Consider the following 18,119-nt stretch of genomic DNA (forward strand, 5'->3'; position numbering starts at 1 on the left):
TGGGCCTGTTTGTGTGAATTGAGGATAGAGTACAGGATGTTTCATTTTCAACACAGGTGTCTGCAAGATAACACAAATGTGCGTTGTTGCAAACTGATAGCCTATATGTTGAAGACATCATCAGTGTGTGTGTGTGTGTGTGTGTGTGTGTGTGTGTGTATGTATGTGTGTGTGTGTGTGTGTGTTTTCAGACGGGGGGCACAATGAGTGAGGAGCCGCCGGTCACCCCCAGCTGGCTGAGCCCTGACCCCACAGCATGGGCCAGCGGAGGCGGGGGGCCGCTGGACAACAGCACGGGCCTGGGGACGTTCTCGCCGGAGGACAGCCTCCCCCCCAGCCAGCTGCCTCTCCTGGTCAACCCCTGGGACATTGTGCTGTGCTCATCCGGGACTCTAATAGCCTGTGAGAACGCCCTGGTGGTGCTGGTGATCTGGCAGAACCCGGCCCTCAGAGCCCCCATGTTCCTGCTGATCGGCAGCCTGGCGCTGGCCGACCTGCTGGCCGGTCTGGGCCTGGTGCTTCACTTCACCTGTGCCTATCTGCTGCGCTCCGACTCGGCCCAGCTGCTAACCGTGGGCCTGGTGGTGGCCTCCTTCTCCGCCTCTGTCTTCAGCCTGCTGGCCATCACTATCGACCGCTACCTGTCGCTCTACTACGCCCTCACCTACAACTCGGAGCGAACGGCAGCCTTCACCTACACCATGCTGGTGCTGCTGTGGGGCCTCTCCCTGTGTCTGGGCCTGCTGCCCGTCACGGGGGTCAACTGCCTGGCTGAGGAGGCCACGTGCAGCGTGGTGCGACCGCTGACCAAGAACAACATCGCGGTGCTGTCCGTCTCCTTCTTGCTGCTCTTCGGCCTCATGCTGCAGCTCTACGTGCAGATCTGTAAGATCGTGATGCGCCACGCCCACCAGATCGCCCTGCAGCACCACTTCCTGGCTGCCACGCCTCACTACGTCACGACCAGGAAGGGCGTGTCTACGCTGGCCATCATCCTGGGTACCTTCGCTGCCTGCTGGATGCCGTTCACTGTCTACTCCCTCATCGCCGATTACACCTACCCTCCGCTCTACACCTACGCCACGCTGGTGCCTGCCACCTACAACTCCGTCATCAACCCGGTCATATACGCCTTCAGGAACCAGGAGATCCAGAAGGCGTTGTGGCTGGTGTGCTGCGGCTGCGTGCCGGCCAGCGTGGCACAGCGGGCACGGACCCCTAGTGACGTCTGACCCAGACCCAGGTGGGAAGAGAGAGGTGCCCTGGGCTGGCTCTGCTGCTCTGCTCCTGCCTGGATCCATCCAGCGTCAGAGCGAGCAGCAGCAGGGGAGATGAGGGGATGTGGCGGAGTCTTAACACGGCTCTGGGCAGAGGGCTGCAGATTCAGTTCCGACCGAAGATCTTACTGAGAGAGGCTATTTGGTTAGTCATCCATAGCCCGCCTGGATGTATGGCAGTCTGTTTTTTTTGTTATGCTCAACACAGGGCAAGGTATCTCACTGTCTTCCCCAGTAAAGGCTGCCACCTCCCGGTCTCCATCCCGCCCCCTCCTGTTCAAGCCGTGCCACGCCCTTCCCCTGTTCTGCGGAGAGCGCTGAATGCATCACGTGTTTAGGCAGCAGCTGTATATAGAATGTGAATATCGTTAACAGCACTGGAGCTTTGGTTGACATGTGCTTTTTTTCTTCAAATTGGGAGAGGTTGTTATTATTATTAGATTGCGCCACAGTGCGTGCGTAAATGCGCACAGCAGATTAACCAACTGTGTGTGCGATGTGTCGCATGGAGACGAGAGGAGAGATGGGAGAGCGGCCGGTTAAAGATGCAGGCATTTCCTCCAGCCCGTCTGAGGCTGGAGCAGCATCCCGTCTCTCTGCTGCTGCACTCTGAACGTGCGTCGAAAGCTAAACAACCACGGAGAGCTATAAATAGCCCCGGCGCTCTGTGATCCGCGCCCCGCGTCCTCCACAGACGCCAAGAAAGAAATCAAGCCGCTTCTCCTCCGCCCCCCCCCCCTTTCTCTCTCTCTCTCCCTCTCTCTCTCTCTCTCTCTCTCTCTCTCTTTTCATGTCACTGTATGGAAAGCTTCTCCCCACCCTGGATGGTGCGCGAATGTGATTTAGTTCAGCTTGTATCTGGGAAGCTACTGTTGCCTCTCAAAAGTCCCTGGAGACCCCCACCATTAACCAGCCCATAGGCTTTTTATTATTACAGGCCTAGTCGGAGGCATCAAACCGAACATAGGCCTCTCTGGTTATGTAACTACTGTATATTTCACCTCCTTCACTTGAAACGAAATTGCTTTTTTCACTTTTTGAATGTCCGGAGATTATAACTTTAATGCTGTTCGTTTGAGAAAACCCTTATGTAAAAGAACGATAGTAATCCTATGATACATTTTAGAAGGATACTATACAAATATCACAGTAAAATTCAGTATTAGTCCCTGTAATAATAATATAGTGATGCCATAAAATGACGTTAATTAGCCTACGATAAGATCATTACAAAAACTCAATATTAGGTACCACAGACACACAATAAGCTCCTATAGAAAAATTCTAGGAATGTCTTATTTTCTTGTCAGGGAACCTACAAAAATATGAATGGATCTGAATGTAATTCCGTCTAGAGTGGCCCATAAATTCCTAAACATCCTTCCACTATCATGTGATTTGCATGCTAGATTTCAATGTAATTTGCATGCAACAAGCACAGATCCTTTTTTTCCTCCCGAGTTTACATGCTGTGCAGTATGGCAGGTCACATAGGCTACTGCAGGCCTGATGTGTCATGGCATCATGATGTTAACATGACTCTAATACTTACTTTATTTAGATATACACTGTACCTCACATGTATTACATTAAAAGAGCTACAATCATCAGCGGATGCGAAACCAGTCACAATTCCCTCCCATTTCCAGAAATATGAAATTTGTAATATTATTTTACTGTACAGTGCAAATAGGTTTTGTTCTTCCAGCTGTGCTTTGATAAATCTCTGGACCACTTGCTTTGTTCATCTGACTAAAACATAATTTGATGGAAGCCCAAGACACAACACCTACCAGCTGCTCTGATTTCCTCAAGCCCAAAACACGCAGGATTTCATCATTCATACAGATCATGTCAGCAATAACTAGCCTATCAGCGGTAGTTATTTTATAGATGTGAAGCAATACTCAGACAGCAATAACATCCATGTCCCAACATGACTTCTTCCTGCATAGTGAAGTACTATAATGACTGCTCCAGTAAGGATGCGAGGTACTATGATGGTTCAGTAATATGTTCAAGTAGGAGACAGGATAATCACTTCTGGGCTGAAAAAGTGGACGAGATAGATTTTGACTGCCACAAACTGCTCATTTGTCACGGTGACGCCACTGCCTCATTTTTCTGCAAAGGGTTTTCACGACCCAAAATCGGGCTTTGATCATTTCTGATACCTGAATGAAATTGTGAAAACTTGTCACTAGTTTTCTGTTGCCTCTGCCTTTGTGAGCATATGAACTGTCGTGGGTGTCGTAACCTAAAGTGTCTGTGCGAGTATGTGAATAGGGACTGTGTTTTGTGCATACGGTACGAGTTGCATGGCCTCTGGGTGTGTGCATGTGTGTGTCCGTGTGTGTTTGTGATCCAGCAGCTCAGCAGACCGTATCTGCCTCCTTGGTTGGGGGGGGGGGGGAGGCAGGTCTGAGGAATAACTTCCTGTTGACCCCTGACCTTAGAGGATAATGCTGCCAGTCTTCCTGTCAATTCTGAGAGAAGTGGCCTCGTTACGTGTTTGTCCTACGGCATGTAGAGCTTTGAAGAGAGGCAGGACTAGGACACAGACTCTCCACGGAGAATTCCAGCACTTCAAGCCAAAGTGAATGGGACTGTTTGAATGAACTGGGATCCTGTAGTCCTGTTGTGTGTCCTCTGTCTCCTCTATATCACTGATATGCTATTCTACTTTAAATCAATCTAGTCTGGTCAAGGCAGGCGTCCGCTAAGTGACCTCTGAATGATTCTATGAGCTAAATTGGCCACGTCCAAATACAAAGATAATGCTTCTTCTTTCCTTCCTTGCTGCCTCCCTTCCCCCGAAAGTACCAAGTGATCTGAGAGAACGTGGTCGATCACAGCATTTGAGGCTAAATTTACATCTTTCTGGTCTCGGACCATGTGTGAAAAGGGGGGATGTGTAAGGAAAGCAGAAGAATGGCATTTCTGAGCATTGGAACGTAGCCTGTGTATGTTAACTTGTGCACAGTGTCAGACTGAACCCTGTAGTTATTTGATGAGCACCAACAGGTCAGGCTGGCACATCGCAAACCATCACAAACTCTTGTTCCTTTACCTTTGGAGAAAAGTCTATTTTGTTATATTCATTGAGAAGTTCTATTTTTTTCCACTTTAGTCTGGCCTGAATTCTTTCAGATTCTGATGTTGTATTATATGGCGCTGTAAAGCCTTTTCTGAATGTAGTAATAATCAAGAAATTGTCTAATTGATATCCCCTCCTCTTGACTAATTTGATTCTGTAAATATGGCATGCTTATGAGGAGGGACTTTATACCACCGTGCATGGTGCTACCAAAGCCAGTCAAACCAGGGGGCGAGACGGGGTGCACCGATTTTGAATGACATTTCTCCACCTGGTCTGTCATTGTAGAGTTTGTTCCGTTGAGTTTCACTTTCCTCGCTTCGATATGCACCAGTTTGCAAAAGCTGGTTTAATGTGATGACTGCGCTGATTTGGCTACACAGACTGGGGGATGTTTGAGAGATCAGTGGTACACGGCCTGTTCTGATTGGTGAATGTTTCCCTCCCATGCAGCCTACAGTATTGTCAACCTGGCATCTGTAAAGATCTGAGATGAGACTTTCATGGTTGAGCAGGTGTAAACAAGGGCTTTGTATCCAGGAGTAGTAAAAGGCTGCGGCGTTGGATGTAATACTTCTCTGTATGGACTCACCTGTTACTCTGTGTTGAATGATTTTGCAGTGTAACAGTACACAAAAGTATGGCCATTGTGTACAGTGCAACAGGGGGGTATGTCTGTGTGTTTTTGATGAATTGTGTAGCCAATGATGGGCTTTTAGTTCAGGGGGAGGGGGTGTCATTCTGAGGGTTACCAATGTAGAGCTAAATATCAAACACTCAAGGGCCTGAGAATGTGTGTGTGTGTATGTGTGTGTGTGTGGGGGGGGGGGGGCAGGAGGTGGGGACGCTACAGTAACAGCATCTTGTGTAGACGTATGCGTAGTTTTCAATGTGAAATGCACTTTATTTTTTGGACGAAAATGGCACAACAAATTAAGTATCTGCAAAATGAAACGTATAAACGATAATCAACATGCACTAACTAACTGAGATATTGTAAAACAGTGTGTGAACGTGGTGTATATTTTTCCAAGGTGTTAGTTGTACTTTTTATTGCTTTGGTTAGTTCACTCAATTGAGAGATCTTGTTAATTTTGTATTAAAAGAATGTGCTGTGCATAAAAACAACTCCTGCCTTGATTAATTTGTTCATCCTCGGCTTGGCTCAGTGCCCCCTTTTGCGCTCCTCTGTTTCCCTGGCAACTCCCTTCTTAGCTGTACTGTTACCATGGAAACTGAAATCTTAGAGCCAGGTATGTGTCGTCTCTATGACGACAGTGGAACAGTAAAGAGACACAGCAGCCCAGCCATGATCCTTCATTCGTCATCTTTTTTATTTTTCTCTGGGTCAAAGGTTACAGAGCTCACACTAGCATATACATGACTCCCCCCCCCCCCCCACCCCCCCACCCACCATCCCACTCAATACAGTCTCCCCTAAACATTAGTGAGCAACCGCAGATGCAGATGGCTCAATCAATTACCATATCTATGATCAATAAGACTCTTTTCATCTCACCGCTGCCTTTCATCCGTATTCGCTTCAGAACTCATCTCATTTCAAACGCTCTCCCCATTCGCTCCCCCAGTGGCTTGAACCCGTTACATTACTGACCGCAGCTACCGCCGAGCACGTCTTCTTCACTTCCAGTTACTGTAGTCTACACGTTAAAAACCTGTCTATACATAAACAAGTATATCAGTAAAAACATTAAAAAAGACAAGTACATCGGTTAGCTCAAGAGGGAAGTTTCTATGTTTTTTCTAACACTCTTAAGCGTTAACTATACATGAGATAAGCACCTTTCACAGGGCGTCTATAGTGTTATAACAGGTAGACAGAAACATCCACTGGGGTGTATTCACAATGCTTTGAAAAGTAAGTGTCAAACTGAATGTTAGGGTTTCAGAAAGTGGTCAGCATCACAGTATAAGAACCTAACAAGGTATATTACTCGTCTCTTTACAGTGTTTGTGCATCTTGAATACACCCCTACACTTCCAGTTTTGGACCATTCAGCTTATATTTTATCGACCTACAGCATGTGATTGTATGTAGGCTTTGTTTTGTGTGTGTTCTTAGCAACATGTGTGACAACCTGTGAATGTGGTAAAGTGGGCATTCATTCAAGTGAGAGTGTGATCGACTGATTGATTGTGCGTGTGTGTATCTTAAGTGATTATCCTGTTTGTAAGGTGTGTGTGTGTCTGTGTGTGTATCCCAAGTGTGTGTTAATCGGACCAATCGTTCTCCTCCAACTCGGAGTCGTCCTCGGAGTCAGAGTATTCCACAGCGATGCGTCGGGACAGGATGGTGGCTACATCGTTTCCAACCGGCTCCCGCTTGGCCTGCTGCTCCTGCTGCTCCTGCACCTTCTTCAGCTGGATGCCTACAGGAAAAAATGTAAAGCAATGTTTTTAACATACACACACTGGCTCCCAAAGTGGGGTCTAGGGACCAAGAGAGCCACACTAAAATGAGGAGTAGTTTAATTTTAGTGTGGTTTCCTTGATTGGATTGGATTGGTACAATCAGAAAATGTGTAACAGTGACTATTTGGATTATAGGTGTCTCTCTTTGCCATTATTTCCCCAATTGTGGTATAGACAGTTATGCAATACAGTGCTAAATCAGTCAACTCATAACAATGAAAATCCCTTCAGATGTACGTGCACACACACACACACACTTACACTATTTTAAAGGATCACAATCAAAATAAGCCTGTCATAAGGCTTGTGTCATTCTTGACTTTTTCTGTTTGTAATGATTTGGACTGTCATGATACACACACACACACACACACACACACTCACACCCCTTACCCATGCGTATAGCAGCCAGCAGATCACTGCGAGCATCGTTGACCGCTGGGGCCTCAGTGGGTGCAGAGGACATCTTGGGGGCGGTGAAGTGGGAGGCACCAGCTGGAAGAGGAGGAGGTGGTGGACCGGGAGGAGGTGGGGCCGCCAGGGCTCCAGATACAGGTGGTGGAGGCGGGGCATAACCTCCAATGCCAATCATTGCACCAGGAGGAGGAAGAGGGCCTCCAGGAGGTGTGGCAAAGGCAGTTTGGGCTGAAGGGATGAGCGGGGCGGGGGGAGGTGGAGGAGGACCAGTGTTGGCGTAGCCATCAATACTGCAAGAGAGACATTTAGCATTATCAAGTGGAGAATGAAATTAATAAACAGATTAATACATAATAAGTTAATTAACAAATTAATTAATTATCATAGTCTTGCTATCACAAGTATAGTGACCAGGGTTTGTGTGAATGTATATACTGAACCACTAGGTGGCAACATTTACACAAAGTTCAAGAATGAATTCAAGCTGAGCTTGTTGAGTCGCTCACTGTTGAAACCACAGTATAGAAAAGTAGACATTTTACATTAGATAACCTAACAGTAGGATACTGTTCATCATCATCAAAATCATGACAAACCTGCTCTAGTCTGTTAACCAGAGATGTTGATTTAAAGACCGTGTCCAGGCCTTCTGAAGTGCTTCTGTGGATTAGCTCAATTTCTGTCACCTGGATTAGCTAAGTAACCTGAGTTGTCCTGGAGTTTATTCTTTGTTCCTAGATTTGCTCTTTATTATTTTTTAGTGTTGTAGTCATTCAGTCAATCTGCTAAGGGCACTATGGCCCTGACTCTTGCACTCTTGCTTATTCTACTGTTGCACTCATTTTAAGTTGCTCTGGATAAGTGTGTCAGCCTTATGCCTAAAATGTAAATCTAAATAAGATAAAGTAAGATCATAGATGATAGATAAGTTGAAACGTTAATGATCCCCAAGGGGAAATTGAGTCATTGCTGCAGCAAATGGAAATAGGATACAGCAAAGAAAAATAGAATAGAAAAAATGGGGTTTATAAACATACACCAGCAACAAAGTCAACACTAATCATATTGAGTACAAATGTATGGGTGATAGTATGAAAAAAGTATGGATTACAGAATTAAGAGGATGTGCAAAATGTGTGTCTGAGCACGTGTGTGTTTACCTGTAGTCCACAGGTGGGAGGGACATGGAGCCGCCATTCATGGTCTCAGAGGGCGGAGGAGGGGGTGGGATTTGGTGGTGAGAACGGCCCAGTGTCCCGCCCTGATAGGCCATGGCCCTGCCCCTGTAGTCATGGTCACCTCCCAGAGTGACGTGCCCTGCAGCCATCTGGGCGGCCAGGACGCTGGGCGGCGGGCCGGAGTAGGTGTGGGCGTGGCCAGCATGGTTCATGGCGTTGGGGTAGTGGTGATGATCAGGACCGTGACCCCTGATAGCAGGAGGGAGGAAAGGTGGAATGGAATTAAATTAAAATGTAGGAATAATAATGGACATTTCTTCACAGGTGCTAACGTTTGAGTTTGTTGTTAAATTATATTCACGTATAATGAAGAAAATGAAGTAGCATATAATGCAGAACAGTGTGTTTGTTGACCAACCTGTTCTCTGGTGACATTGAGCCTTCAGAGGAAGCACCTCGGTCTCGATGTATGGTGTGTCGGTGGTCCGGCCTCAGCTCCTTATCCAGAGCCATCATGTTCCACTCCTGCCGACGGTTCCTCGCCTTGCGGACCTTCTTCACCTCCCTCTGTAGCGTCCCGTCGACACAACGCTTCTGCTCCTGAGAGAGAAACAGAGACAGAACATTTAGGCCGTTCTATTTGGTTTAGCTCTAACTGCAAACAATAGTGACATTACAGTGATAAGTAATAATCCGGAAGATTATTGTTTTTCTTGGTTTTGGCAACACCTTTGTGATAAGTGGTCATTGTTTGGCGACACATTTTCTCTACCTTTGTATATTTATTCCATACAAGCCACTGTTGGGTATAATATATGCTATACTGGGTATAGGTTGAATCACTATTGTATGTTATCACAGAAAGTAGCAAAATGGCGTTTATTTATATGAAAAGTTTGCGCATTATTACTTTAAGGGTTGTTTGTGGTCCATCATAATGTGTGTTCTTTTATGGACCATCTCACTGAGAATTAAATGAGTTACTGAGAAGTGTGTGTTAGGTGTGGCATGTATGGTATTGAAGGATTTTAGACACCAGCCTGAAAGCACTTTTTGCCTACTAACTCCATTATGCCTCAGGGCTAGAGAGGATAACCAAGGCATGTTCAATGAGATCCTCATGGATAGAATTGTACCTTCTGCTTCCTCTTCTCTTTCCTCTTGTCCTCTGTGTCCTGCAGCATCTTTTCCTTCCACAGGTCAAAGAAGTAGGAGGGGTCGGTGTAGAACTTGAGCCCTTCCTTGTGGTCATCCCTACAGAGACGGATGGATGCAGGTTACACAGGTCAACATACGACTTTCTACTGGAAACCATACAAAATACAGGCAATGTATTGGCACTGTTAAGGCAGAATGAGAGGATAGAGAGTGGTAGCTTATTTGACATAGTGCATCAGTGTGGAAAGACAAAGCTGGGGATAAAACATGTGAAGCTATGAATATTGCAGCAGTGGAGGAGGGAGATGGAAGAACAAGGATAAAATTATGAAAAAGTCAGTAGGGATCCTGCTGTTTTATCATTGAGACAGCATAAATGGAAATGACAGGATGAAACAGGAGAGAGACGGGGAGATGAAGCGAAAGACTGGAGAGGGAGAGGGAGGGAGACCGAGATAGAGATAGAGAAGTGTGCGAAATGTGGTTTGTAGCTCGGTGAATTGAGCATGGTACCAACACTGTCAGGGTTAGTGGTTAGATTCCCACTGGGCCAGCCATGCTAAATATGTACACGCTCATGGTGCTGGAAGGCACACTGGATAAAAGCGTCCACCAAATGGCAAATGACATGTTAAAGCCAGTCTCTTACATTTGCCATTTTTTTTTACTTTGTCACTTTCTCTCCTTCACTTTGCACTCAAGAGTCCCATGCCTGCATGAATGAAAACTCTGTAAACGAGCCCAGACTTCCCGCCGAACATCTGGGGGATGTAAAAAAAAATGTAGGCTGTTGCTATTATTTAGACTATTATTATTACAGTCTTTTATTCAACATAGGTATCAAACAAAGTACCTTTTTGGTACTGGAATCAAATTCAATATACTGTTAGTATTAGTATTGGTACCGGTACCTAAAATCTTCAAACCATACCCAGCCCTACTGGCACCCCCTACGCAGTCCCCCTGCAACACTACAGAAAACCTTCTGCAGTGATTGCCTAGCTCTATTACCAGAAGGTATCATATGTTTTCATTGTAAAAGAAATTTAATACGTGTTCGGAGACCGCACATGAGGAAGAATGCAAGAGAAGCCCTTGTTTGAGAAGAGACTCAGGACTTCTATATACAGTAGACTCTCATATTGTGCCACAATGATACCCAAATGACATCATGGAGGTGTGTGAGAGTGTTTGCGTGAGTGTGTACAGTATGTATCTATGACCCCAACCTGTAAGGTGAGAGGATGTTGAGCGGCGGAGGCTTGTCACTCAGGTTGTACATCTCCTTGACAGGGTTGGGCACGCTGCTCTTGGACACCACCTGCTGGTCTTGAGTGGTAGAGCTCTTGAAGGCTTTCCTCATGTTGATGTCCTGCAGGGAAACTGGGGGAGAGAAGAAGAGAGAAGCAGAGAAAGCAACTGATTGATCGGTCTATAGGAAGGAAGGAAGGAAAGAAGAAAGAAAGAAAATAAAAATAATTGAAGTAGATAGAAGATCGAGACATTTATTTGGTGTCATTATGGTGGTAGAAAAACATATAACCCACAAAATCATTACATATGAAGGTGAGTTTTCAAGTCTTCAGTACTCTGTAGTCTTAGCCCTCTATCTCCATCTACATAATAAGGTGCTGCCTTGTGTTGCAATGTCAAAAGATCTGGGAGTTCGCACCTATTTTCAAAGTTTAAGGCTGAAAAACTGTAATTGTCCAAGCATTTCGATTCAAAAGCAAAAGGGCACAAAACATGAGACTGATATAAACACACAACCTTTCCCCTCTGACCCCTAACCTCCGACCCACCTTCCTCTACGGTGGAGTCCAGCTGCGTGACCTTGACGGCCAGCCGGTCAATGCGGTCCTGGAGAGAGTTGGCACGCAGGTAGAACGTGTTGGCTTCATTAAACAGCTCACCAAATATGTCCTCCGCATGTTTACCTGGAGAGGAAGAGGAGGATAGCAGCAGAGGAAGGTGGCAGAGGAAGGCAGCACAGAAACAGAGGGAGTTGGAGAAAAAGAAACGGGTGATCAGAAGGAGACTGTAACCATTATCTGGAGCCAAGTAAATCGCCACAGAGACTGAAGTGCAATCAATAAAATGGTAATGCGACACAAATTAGAGTCTTAGAGTCTCTGCAGGAAATGGCGTCTCATACAACTCGTACACTTACATACACTTAGTAACTGAAACTGATCACATCTGAATCTGAAGCTGTGCTGACTACAGATTACCTGTATCACATGATATGATTGTATGTATGTGTATGAATGTATGTATCCTACGACAGAAAGCAAACCTTGAAAAAGGCTATATTACTACTGTTGTTATAATATTGTTGATGCTGTTATAGAGGGCAGCAGTAACCTAAAGCTCAGAGCAGCAGGCTCATGAAACCAGAAAGTTGCCAGTTCAAAGCCCCAGACTGTCTGGAGAAATTCAGGCAGGGAAAGTGAATGTGTAAGGCTCTCCCTTCCCTCAACAACTACTGTTGATGTGTCCTTGAGCAAGGCACATAACCCCATTACTCGGATGGAGATATTTGGCAGCCATAGAAGACGGTGGTTGCACTGGGCAGCTCAAGTATGAATGTGTCTAACTGTAAGAACGCAAAGCAATGCTGAAAAAGAGAGAATGTGCTCAGAAAATCCCTTCCCTGGATCAATACTGCTCTAATAACATTGTTTAAGAATAGAGCACTGTGTGTCAAAAGGTGGTATGGCAAACACATAAGAGCACACGCTAAGGGCTATTTCTGTCCCTCCCGCTGACAGGATGGCTGCAGGAAAAATATTTAGAGGAAGGAAGAAGCTCCGGTCCAGCATGCTGAGCTTCATCAACTCTGACCTCTCTTGAGGGTTCTGACGGTCCTCCTCCATCCACACACACACACACACACACACACACACACACACACACACACACACACACACACACACAGCGGCACATACAGTAGATGTGCCCCTCCAGGCCTCTTTGACCATTTATATTTATCCCACCCAGCTGCTGGTGAATGGCCCACTCCCAGCGCAGGAACTCAACACAATGAGAGAGAGAGAGAGAGACAGAGAGACACACAGAAAGAGAGAGAGAGAGAGAGCGAGAGAGAGAGAGAGAGAGAGAGAGAATGTGTACAACTAGACCAAAAAGAGAGAGGGGAAAATGACAGCGTTGAGTGTGCTGCTGATATGTTATAGAACGGAGACTCAGCACAATAAGTGTGAGAGAGAGAGACAGAGAGATAGATGGAGGGAGAGAGAGAGAGAGAGAGAGAGAGAGAGAGAGAGAGAGAGAGAGAGGAAAAAGGTACATTTGGGGACAAATAATTGAAGGGTAACTTAGGGTGCACTGTTGATGGGTTATGGAACGGGGGCAATGGAATGGAAGATGGACGCCCCCCAGGCTTTAATCACTTTGCCTAATAGACTTACAGGGCAACAGTCAGTATGAAACAGTTGAACACACAAACACAGTTAATGCACACCCATCTACCCACACGCACAAAAACATGCACGCACTCAAATACACACACACATACGCGCACACTCACACACACACAGCCTGTCTAGATGAGTTCATTCTCACAGGACTGTCTAAAAAGGATTATGTTTCTACCCTCCGTGTTCTAGTGCAACGCCACTGTAAGCCCGCCGCTAGCCCAGTGACCCCGGGCTCTGTAACCATGACGATGCTCAAATCAATCACAGCTTCGGGATTAATGATGAAAGCATGTGATCTTGTCCTGTTACAAAGAGGCTACACAGAGCATAGGAAGCCGTCATAATGAGGTCCATGGGGTTACCGCCTGAGGATCCTGTCTGAACAGATCGACTATCAATCTGTTCCTAACATTACAGAAAAATTTGAGAGTTTTTAGAAATCTTTCATGTATTTTTCATGTTATTTCATAAGTATGCGATTAGTAAAAGGTGTCGAAGCGAGGAGGCTCTCAGCGGGTGTTAATTTCTTGCAAAGACTGCATTCTGTGGGTGTGTTTCTGTGTGTATGTGTGTGTGTGTGTGTGTGTGTGTGTCTTACTCAGGCTGCTGAGCTGGCGGATGATGGCAGAGAGCGTGTTGTTCATCACACACTCCAGCTCGCTGCCGATGCCCTCGGGGAGCTCCCCTCGGCAGAGGTGACGGGGCTCGATGTTCCTCTTCACCAGCGGCATGGTGAGACTTCACACACACACACTGCAAGGAAACACAGGGAACACATAGACACTGTTTTAGACATTGGTAACATGTAAAAGACACCACTGGGCTGCAGAGTGGTTAGAGCGGTTAGAGAGACTGTCCTCCATGGAGAACTGGGGTTCAAGCTCAGGTGTCAGCAAGCATCCGCCCAAATGAAGTGTCCTTGAGCAAGACACTGAATCACTACCAGCTGCAGAAACACAAATACCGCACACTAAAGATGATGACAGGGAACATAAAGACACTGTTGTAGATACTGGTATTATGTCTAAAAGACACAAACTTATAGACAGTGGCAGGATAGATAGACTCTCCTTTGACTGGAGGACTCAGGTTCTACACACACACACACAGAGTGACATGCACATACAAATGCACACACACATATAGGCTACTACATACACATATAAGCTTAGGTGGGCCAGTGGCCAGAAAAATATGACCAACAGTGTCCCTTGGCCAGAAGACAGACCCTGGCAAGCAGCAGAGATTAAGGCATTAGGAAAAGAAGATGGAGCCTGCCAGCTAATCCCAGGCCTGCTTGTCACTGGCCCAGCTGGAATCCACACACAAACACAGATTCATATGGTCAGAACAGCACCAAAAAAAGCAAGAAAATAATGGGAGAAACCCAGTCAAACAGGAATCTCCATTAGAAGTGAATGGGAGCGCTGTCTAAAAACAAATCCCGATATCTAGAGACAAAAACCTGAAAATCCCATCCCGATAGACACCAACACATTCACCACTTTCTCCAGTGAGCAAACAGGCTTTGACACATTTTACAGCTTGGTTGGCTACACAGACAGAAGGAGACTCATGTGCATCCACAACCCGACATCCTAACGCCCTCTCTCTGAATGCACATATGAACACACACACACACACATGCACGCACACATACACACGCAGCAGCTCTTAACTTGACTCTAAAACACTGATTGGTTCTGATCAGATGCTCTGAATGCTCTGTAACTGAAAGAACTACAGATGGTTGCTGGATGAAAGAGAAATCCCAGGGTGCATCAGAGCGGCCATCTTATCAGGGCTTCTTCCTGCTTCCTGTTTTTGTGGTCTCCGCCCGGCACCTGTTTCCTGGTCCTCCCTGTGTCACATCTCTACTTCCTGTCCAAACACTTGGTCAGAACAATGAAGCTACGCCTCAAGAAGCAACTGGGAGGACATATAGAGAGAGACACACACACACTTTCCCAAACAAAATTTCCATTTTTTTAGGCTAGCTAATCAAAGGATGCACTCTTAATTACAATTCCAGTGTTCTTGTAATCCATGTTATCCAATCCATCCATGTTATCCAAGGTACACCTATACCATAATATCACCACCTAAACCTCTGAAAAAGCAAGCCGGAATAGACCCAGCAGCCCTGCAAACCCAGATATAAACCAAATATAATAGCTTTATTACAGTATTACAGACACAATCCATATTTAATGGCCGATCCAAACCTTGGGTATATTCACACATGTCCATGAGATTGAATTATAGCTAGAAAATGAGCTTTTTATAACCTTCATAGCTGAAAATACGTTTTACGGGCTTAATGTAAATATTGAGCTGTCTCTGTCCTTGTACCATTTATATCTTTGATCCAATAAATCGCCATACAAGCAAGGCCATTACTGTGGCATCAGTGTCTCGACAGGGAACTACTGTAATTACAGATTGGGCCTTCAAAGCTGTCCAAGACAGAAAGAGGCACGTCTGTTCACCAGGGGCGATCCCCACCAGCAGAGTCCTCATCTGGCCCCAGTTTCTCAGCTAGGTGCCCCCTGCAAACCCCAACAGCCTCACGCCAATAAGGGACAACAAAGGGTAAATTACATCATCATCGGCTGCCACAAAGCACACTGAATACAGGCAATTAGGCCTGGTCTTAAAGCAGTAGCGCTCCTTCGATGTAGCAGACTACGTAAACCTTTTGAAAACACTGTTCTTGTAGCATAGGAGGTGATGCAAATTAGAAGATTGCATGTTTTTGCTTACAGTCTGGCTGGCATGACAATCACATCAATGAGGCGAAATAATGAGGCGCTAGGGGCAAATGGAGGGAGGAGGGAGGTGCCTTGTCTGTTTGTGAGAAACGGGGGAAAAGTAGAGGCAAAAGGAGGGTGCATGTGAGAGACACAAAGTAGGATAATGGTGTGTGTGTGTGTGAGGGAGAGAGAGAGTGAGAGTGAGTGAGAAAGTGAGGGTGTGTGAGTAAGAGAGGGTTGTGTGTGACATTAAGTGGCAGACAAAGTGTGTGTGCATGTGTGTGTGTGTGTGTTTGAGAGAGAGAGAGAGTGTATTGGGTGGGGGAGGGGGAAACAGGGACCTCGGGGAAGCCACTGAAAGGTTCCTGGGACAATAGAGCTCCGTTCACACGGCAACAGCGCGAGTGCTCCCATGCATGCACCCCCCCCTCCTCCCATCCTCCCCCTCCCCGACCTTCTTTAAGGCCCCCTGTACTCTTCCCATAAAAACATAGGGAGAGCACTCCTCCTCCATCCTCCTCCAGGGAGAGAGGAGAGGGGAGGAGAGAGCGGAAGAGAGACTACAGGGAGAGTAAAGCCTGAGCGTTTCAGTGGCAAATGCTGAAACATAAAAACCCATCTCACTGAATGTGTCGCCCACAACGGCAGAACGGAGCGCATTAGCTCTGCCATGCATATGCTTGCAAACACATATTCTCACTCTCACACTCTCTCCCTCCCCTTTCTCTCTCTCGCTGTCACACCCACGTGTTTGCACTCTCATATTATTACACCCCACATGCAAACACACACACACGCAAACACAGCAGGTATCCTCTCAGATGTCCCATTAAGAGCATGTAAACAGTCCCATCAGCAGCAAAGACGTCCTTTGAACCTCAGAGGGGAGACATTCAGGCTGCATTCAGGGGAAAATACACTTCCTGTCTCCCCTCAAGACGCCCACATCCACACACACACACACACACACACACACATACACATGCGCACGCACGCACGCACACACACACACACAGATACAAGAGGCTTTTACTACAGATGTGAGAACTCCATTAAGGTCTGAAAGGGGAGACATTATCAATTTATGAGCTGAGTACAGCTTCTTGTGTTGCGGGCTGCCTTGCCCGTCCTGATGTTATGAATAATGCAATGTGGATTACGTCAGGTCACACTGCCCTAAATATGACGTAAAAAATCCTACTGTGACACTGCGCCATGGAGCCTGACCAGGAATGTCTCCTTGATACAGTATTACTGGGGGGCACCCGTGCTAAAAATGTATGCATTCATGGTACTGTTCTGGATGAAAGCATCAGCCAAATGGCATATTATACTTGGTACAGAGCAAGCCAGGGACATTAAAGCAAAACTTTTCCCTTTTCCTAGGTAGTCTTAAAGACAGAATAACTGTTCAGTGAATCTGGGGGGATTACACTTATCTAAATACCTGATATTTTAGAGCAAACCCTACATCAGGTTGCCATAACCCTAATGCTGATATAGGTAATATCTTTGCAATAGATTCAGGGTAAACTGCCTTTATCCACTTTCAATAACGTTGTTTTGAATTTCAGAGTGCCTACTTTTGAATGAGCTTAAGTTATTGCAATTCACTACTTTTCTATTTTATGCTCTAAATTCCCAATTCATCCACTAAGCCACACACCCACTCCCTTTCTCTCTCTCTCTCTCTCCCATAAGCAGAGAAGCAGAGAAACACACACAGGCTTGAGCACGCACGTACGTACACACACACACACACACACACACACACACACACACACACACACACACACACACAGCCGTAAACTAATGGCAACAGCGATCAATCAGTGTTCCGCACCGTCGCTTCCAGTTACTGATGGAGTGACCCACATCTGTTTATCTGTCTCAGTCCCTGTAATTTTATGCCAATTAAATCTTAAATTTAACCAGGCATTTGCTGTCTGTGCGCGTAACAAATGCATTTACACGCCGGTTTTACAACCAATATCAATTATCCAGTCACAAGCTTAAAAGTTACCCAGTACAGATAGGACTATTCAAAGCTTTATCAGGTCGCAGGCTACGGAGAGTCCGTTTATTATCCTCAACTGGGGGTCCACTCCAACTGACCACTGGTAAGCTAGCTTAGGTCCAGTGGTCGAGTTCATAGTTTGGACAAATGAGGCTACGGTCAACACAAATGCAAACATTTCACGCTGTTGATCAAGAGTGTTATTCTTTGCGGTAAAAAGTACTGTAAGACCCTCACCAGCTTTTGAAATATTAGAAGAATTCAGCCCGTCCGCATGTCCCGTTAGATACTCCTATTAGCTCTGCCATCCTGTGTCCCCCAGCCCGTCTGGCCACTCCGGGAGAAAAAAAAA

At 46.1% G+C, this 18,119-nt stretch overlaps 2 protein-coding genes across 2 annotated transcripts; one reads left to right on the forward strand and one right to left on the reverse strand.

The window, feature by feature from the left end:
- Positions 1-200: 200 nt before the first annotated feature.
- On the forward strand, positions 201-1,232 carry gpr12 (G protein-coupled receptor 12). Its single transcript, XM_071544300.1, has one exon. The coding sequence runs from the start codon at positions 204-206 to the stop codon at positions 1,230-1,232; it is 1,029 nt and encodes a 342-aa protein (XP_071400401.1). The 5' UTR covers positions 201-203.
- Positions 1,233-5,884: 4,652 nt separating this feature from the next.
- On the reverse strand, positions 5,885-18,086 carry wasf3b (WASP family member 3b). Its single transcript, XM_071544226.1, has 9 exons — positions 18,005-18,086; positions 13,596-13,750; positions 11,363-11,497; positions 10,790-10,943; positions 9,539-9,656; positions 8,821-9,002; positions 8,385-8,651; positions 7,201-7,514; positions 5,885-6,764 (listed from the first exon to the last, which is right to left on the reverse strand). The coding sequence occupies exons 2-9, from the start codon at positions 13,726-13,728 to the stop codon at positions 6,607-6,609; spliced, it is 1,461 nt and encodes a 486-aa protein (XP_071400327.1). The 5' UTR covers positions 13,729-13,750; positions 18,005-18,086; the 3' UTR covers positions 5,885-6,606.
- Between the last annotated feature and the right edge of the window lie 33 nt (positions 18,087-18,119).

This window comes from Centroberyx affinis, unplaced genomic scaffold, assembly GCF_046629955.1.
Source record: "Centroberyx affinis isolate AG114_WGS23_722 - 3 ecotype Tasmania unplaced genomic scaffold, CSIRO-AGI_Caff_v1 ptg000243l_1, whole genome shotgun sequence".
Classification (NCBI taxonomy): domain Eukaryota; kingdom Metazoa; phylum Chordata; class Actinopteri; order Beryciformes; family Berycidae; genus Centroberyx; species Centroberyx affinis.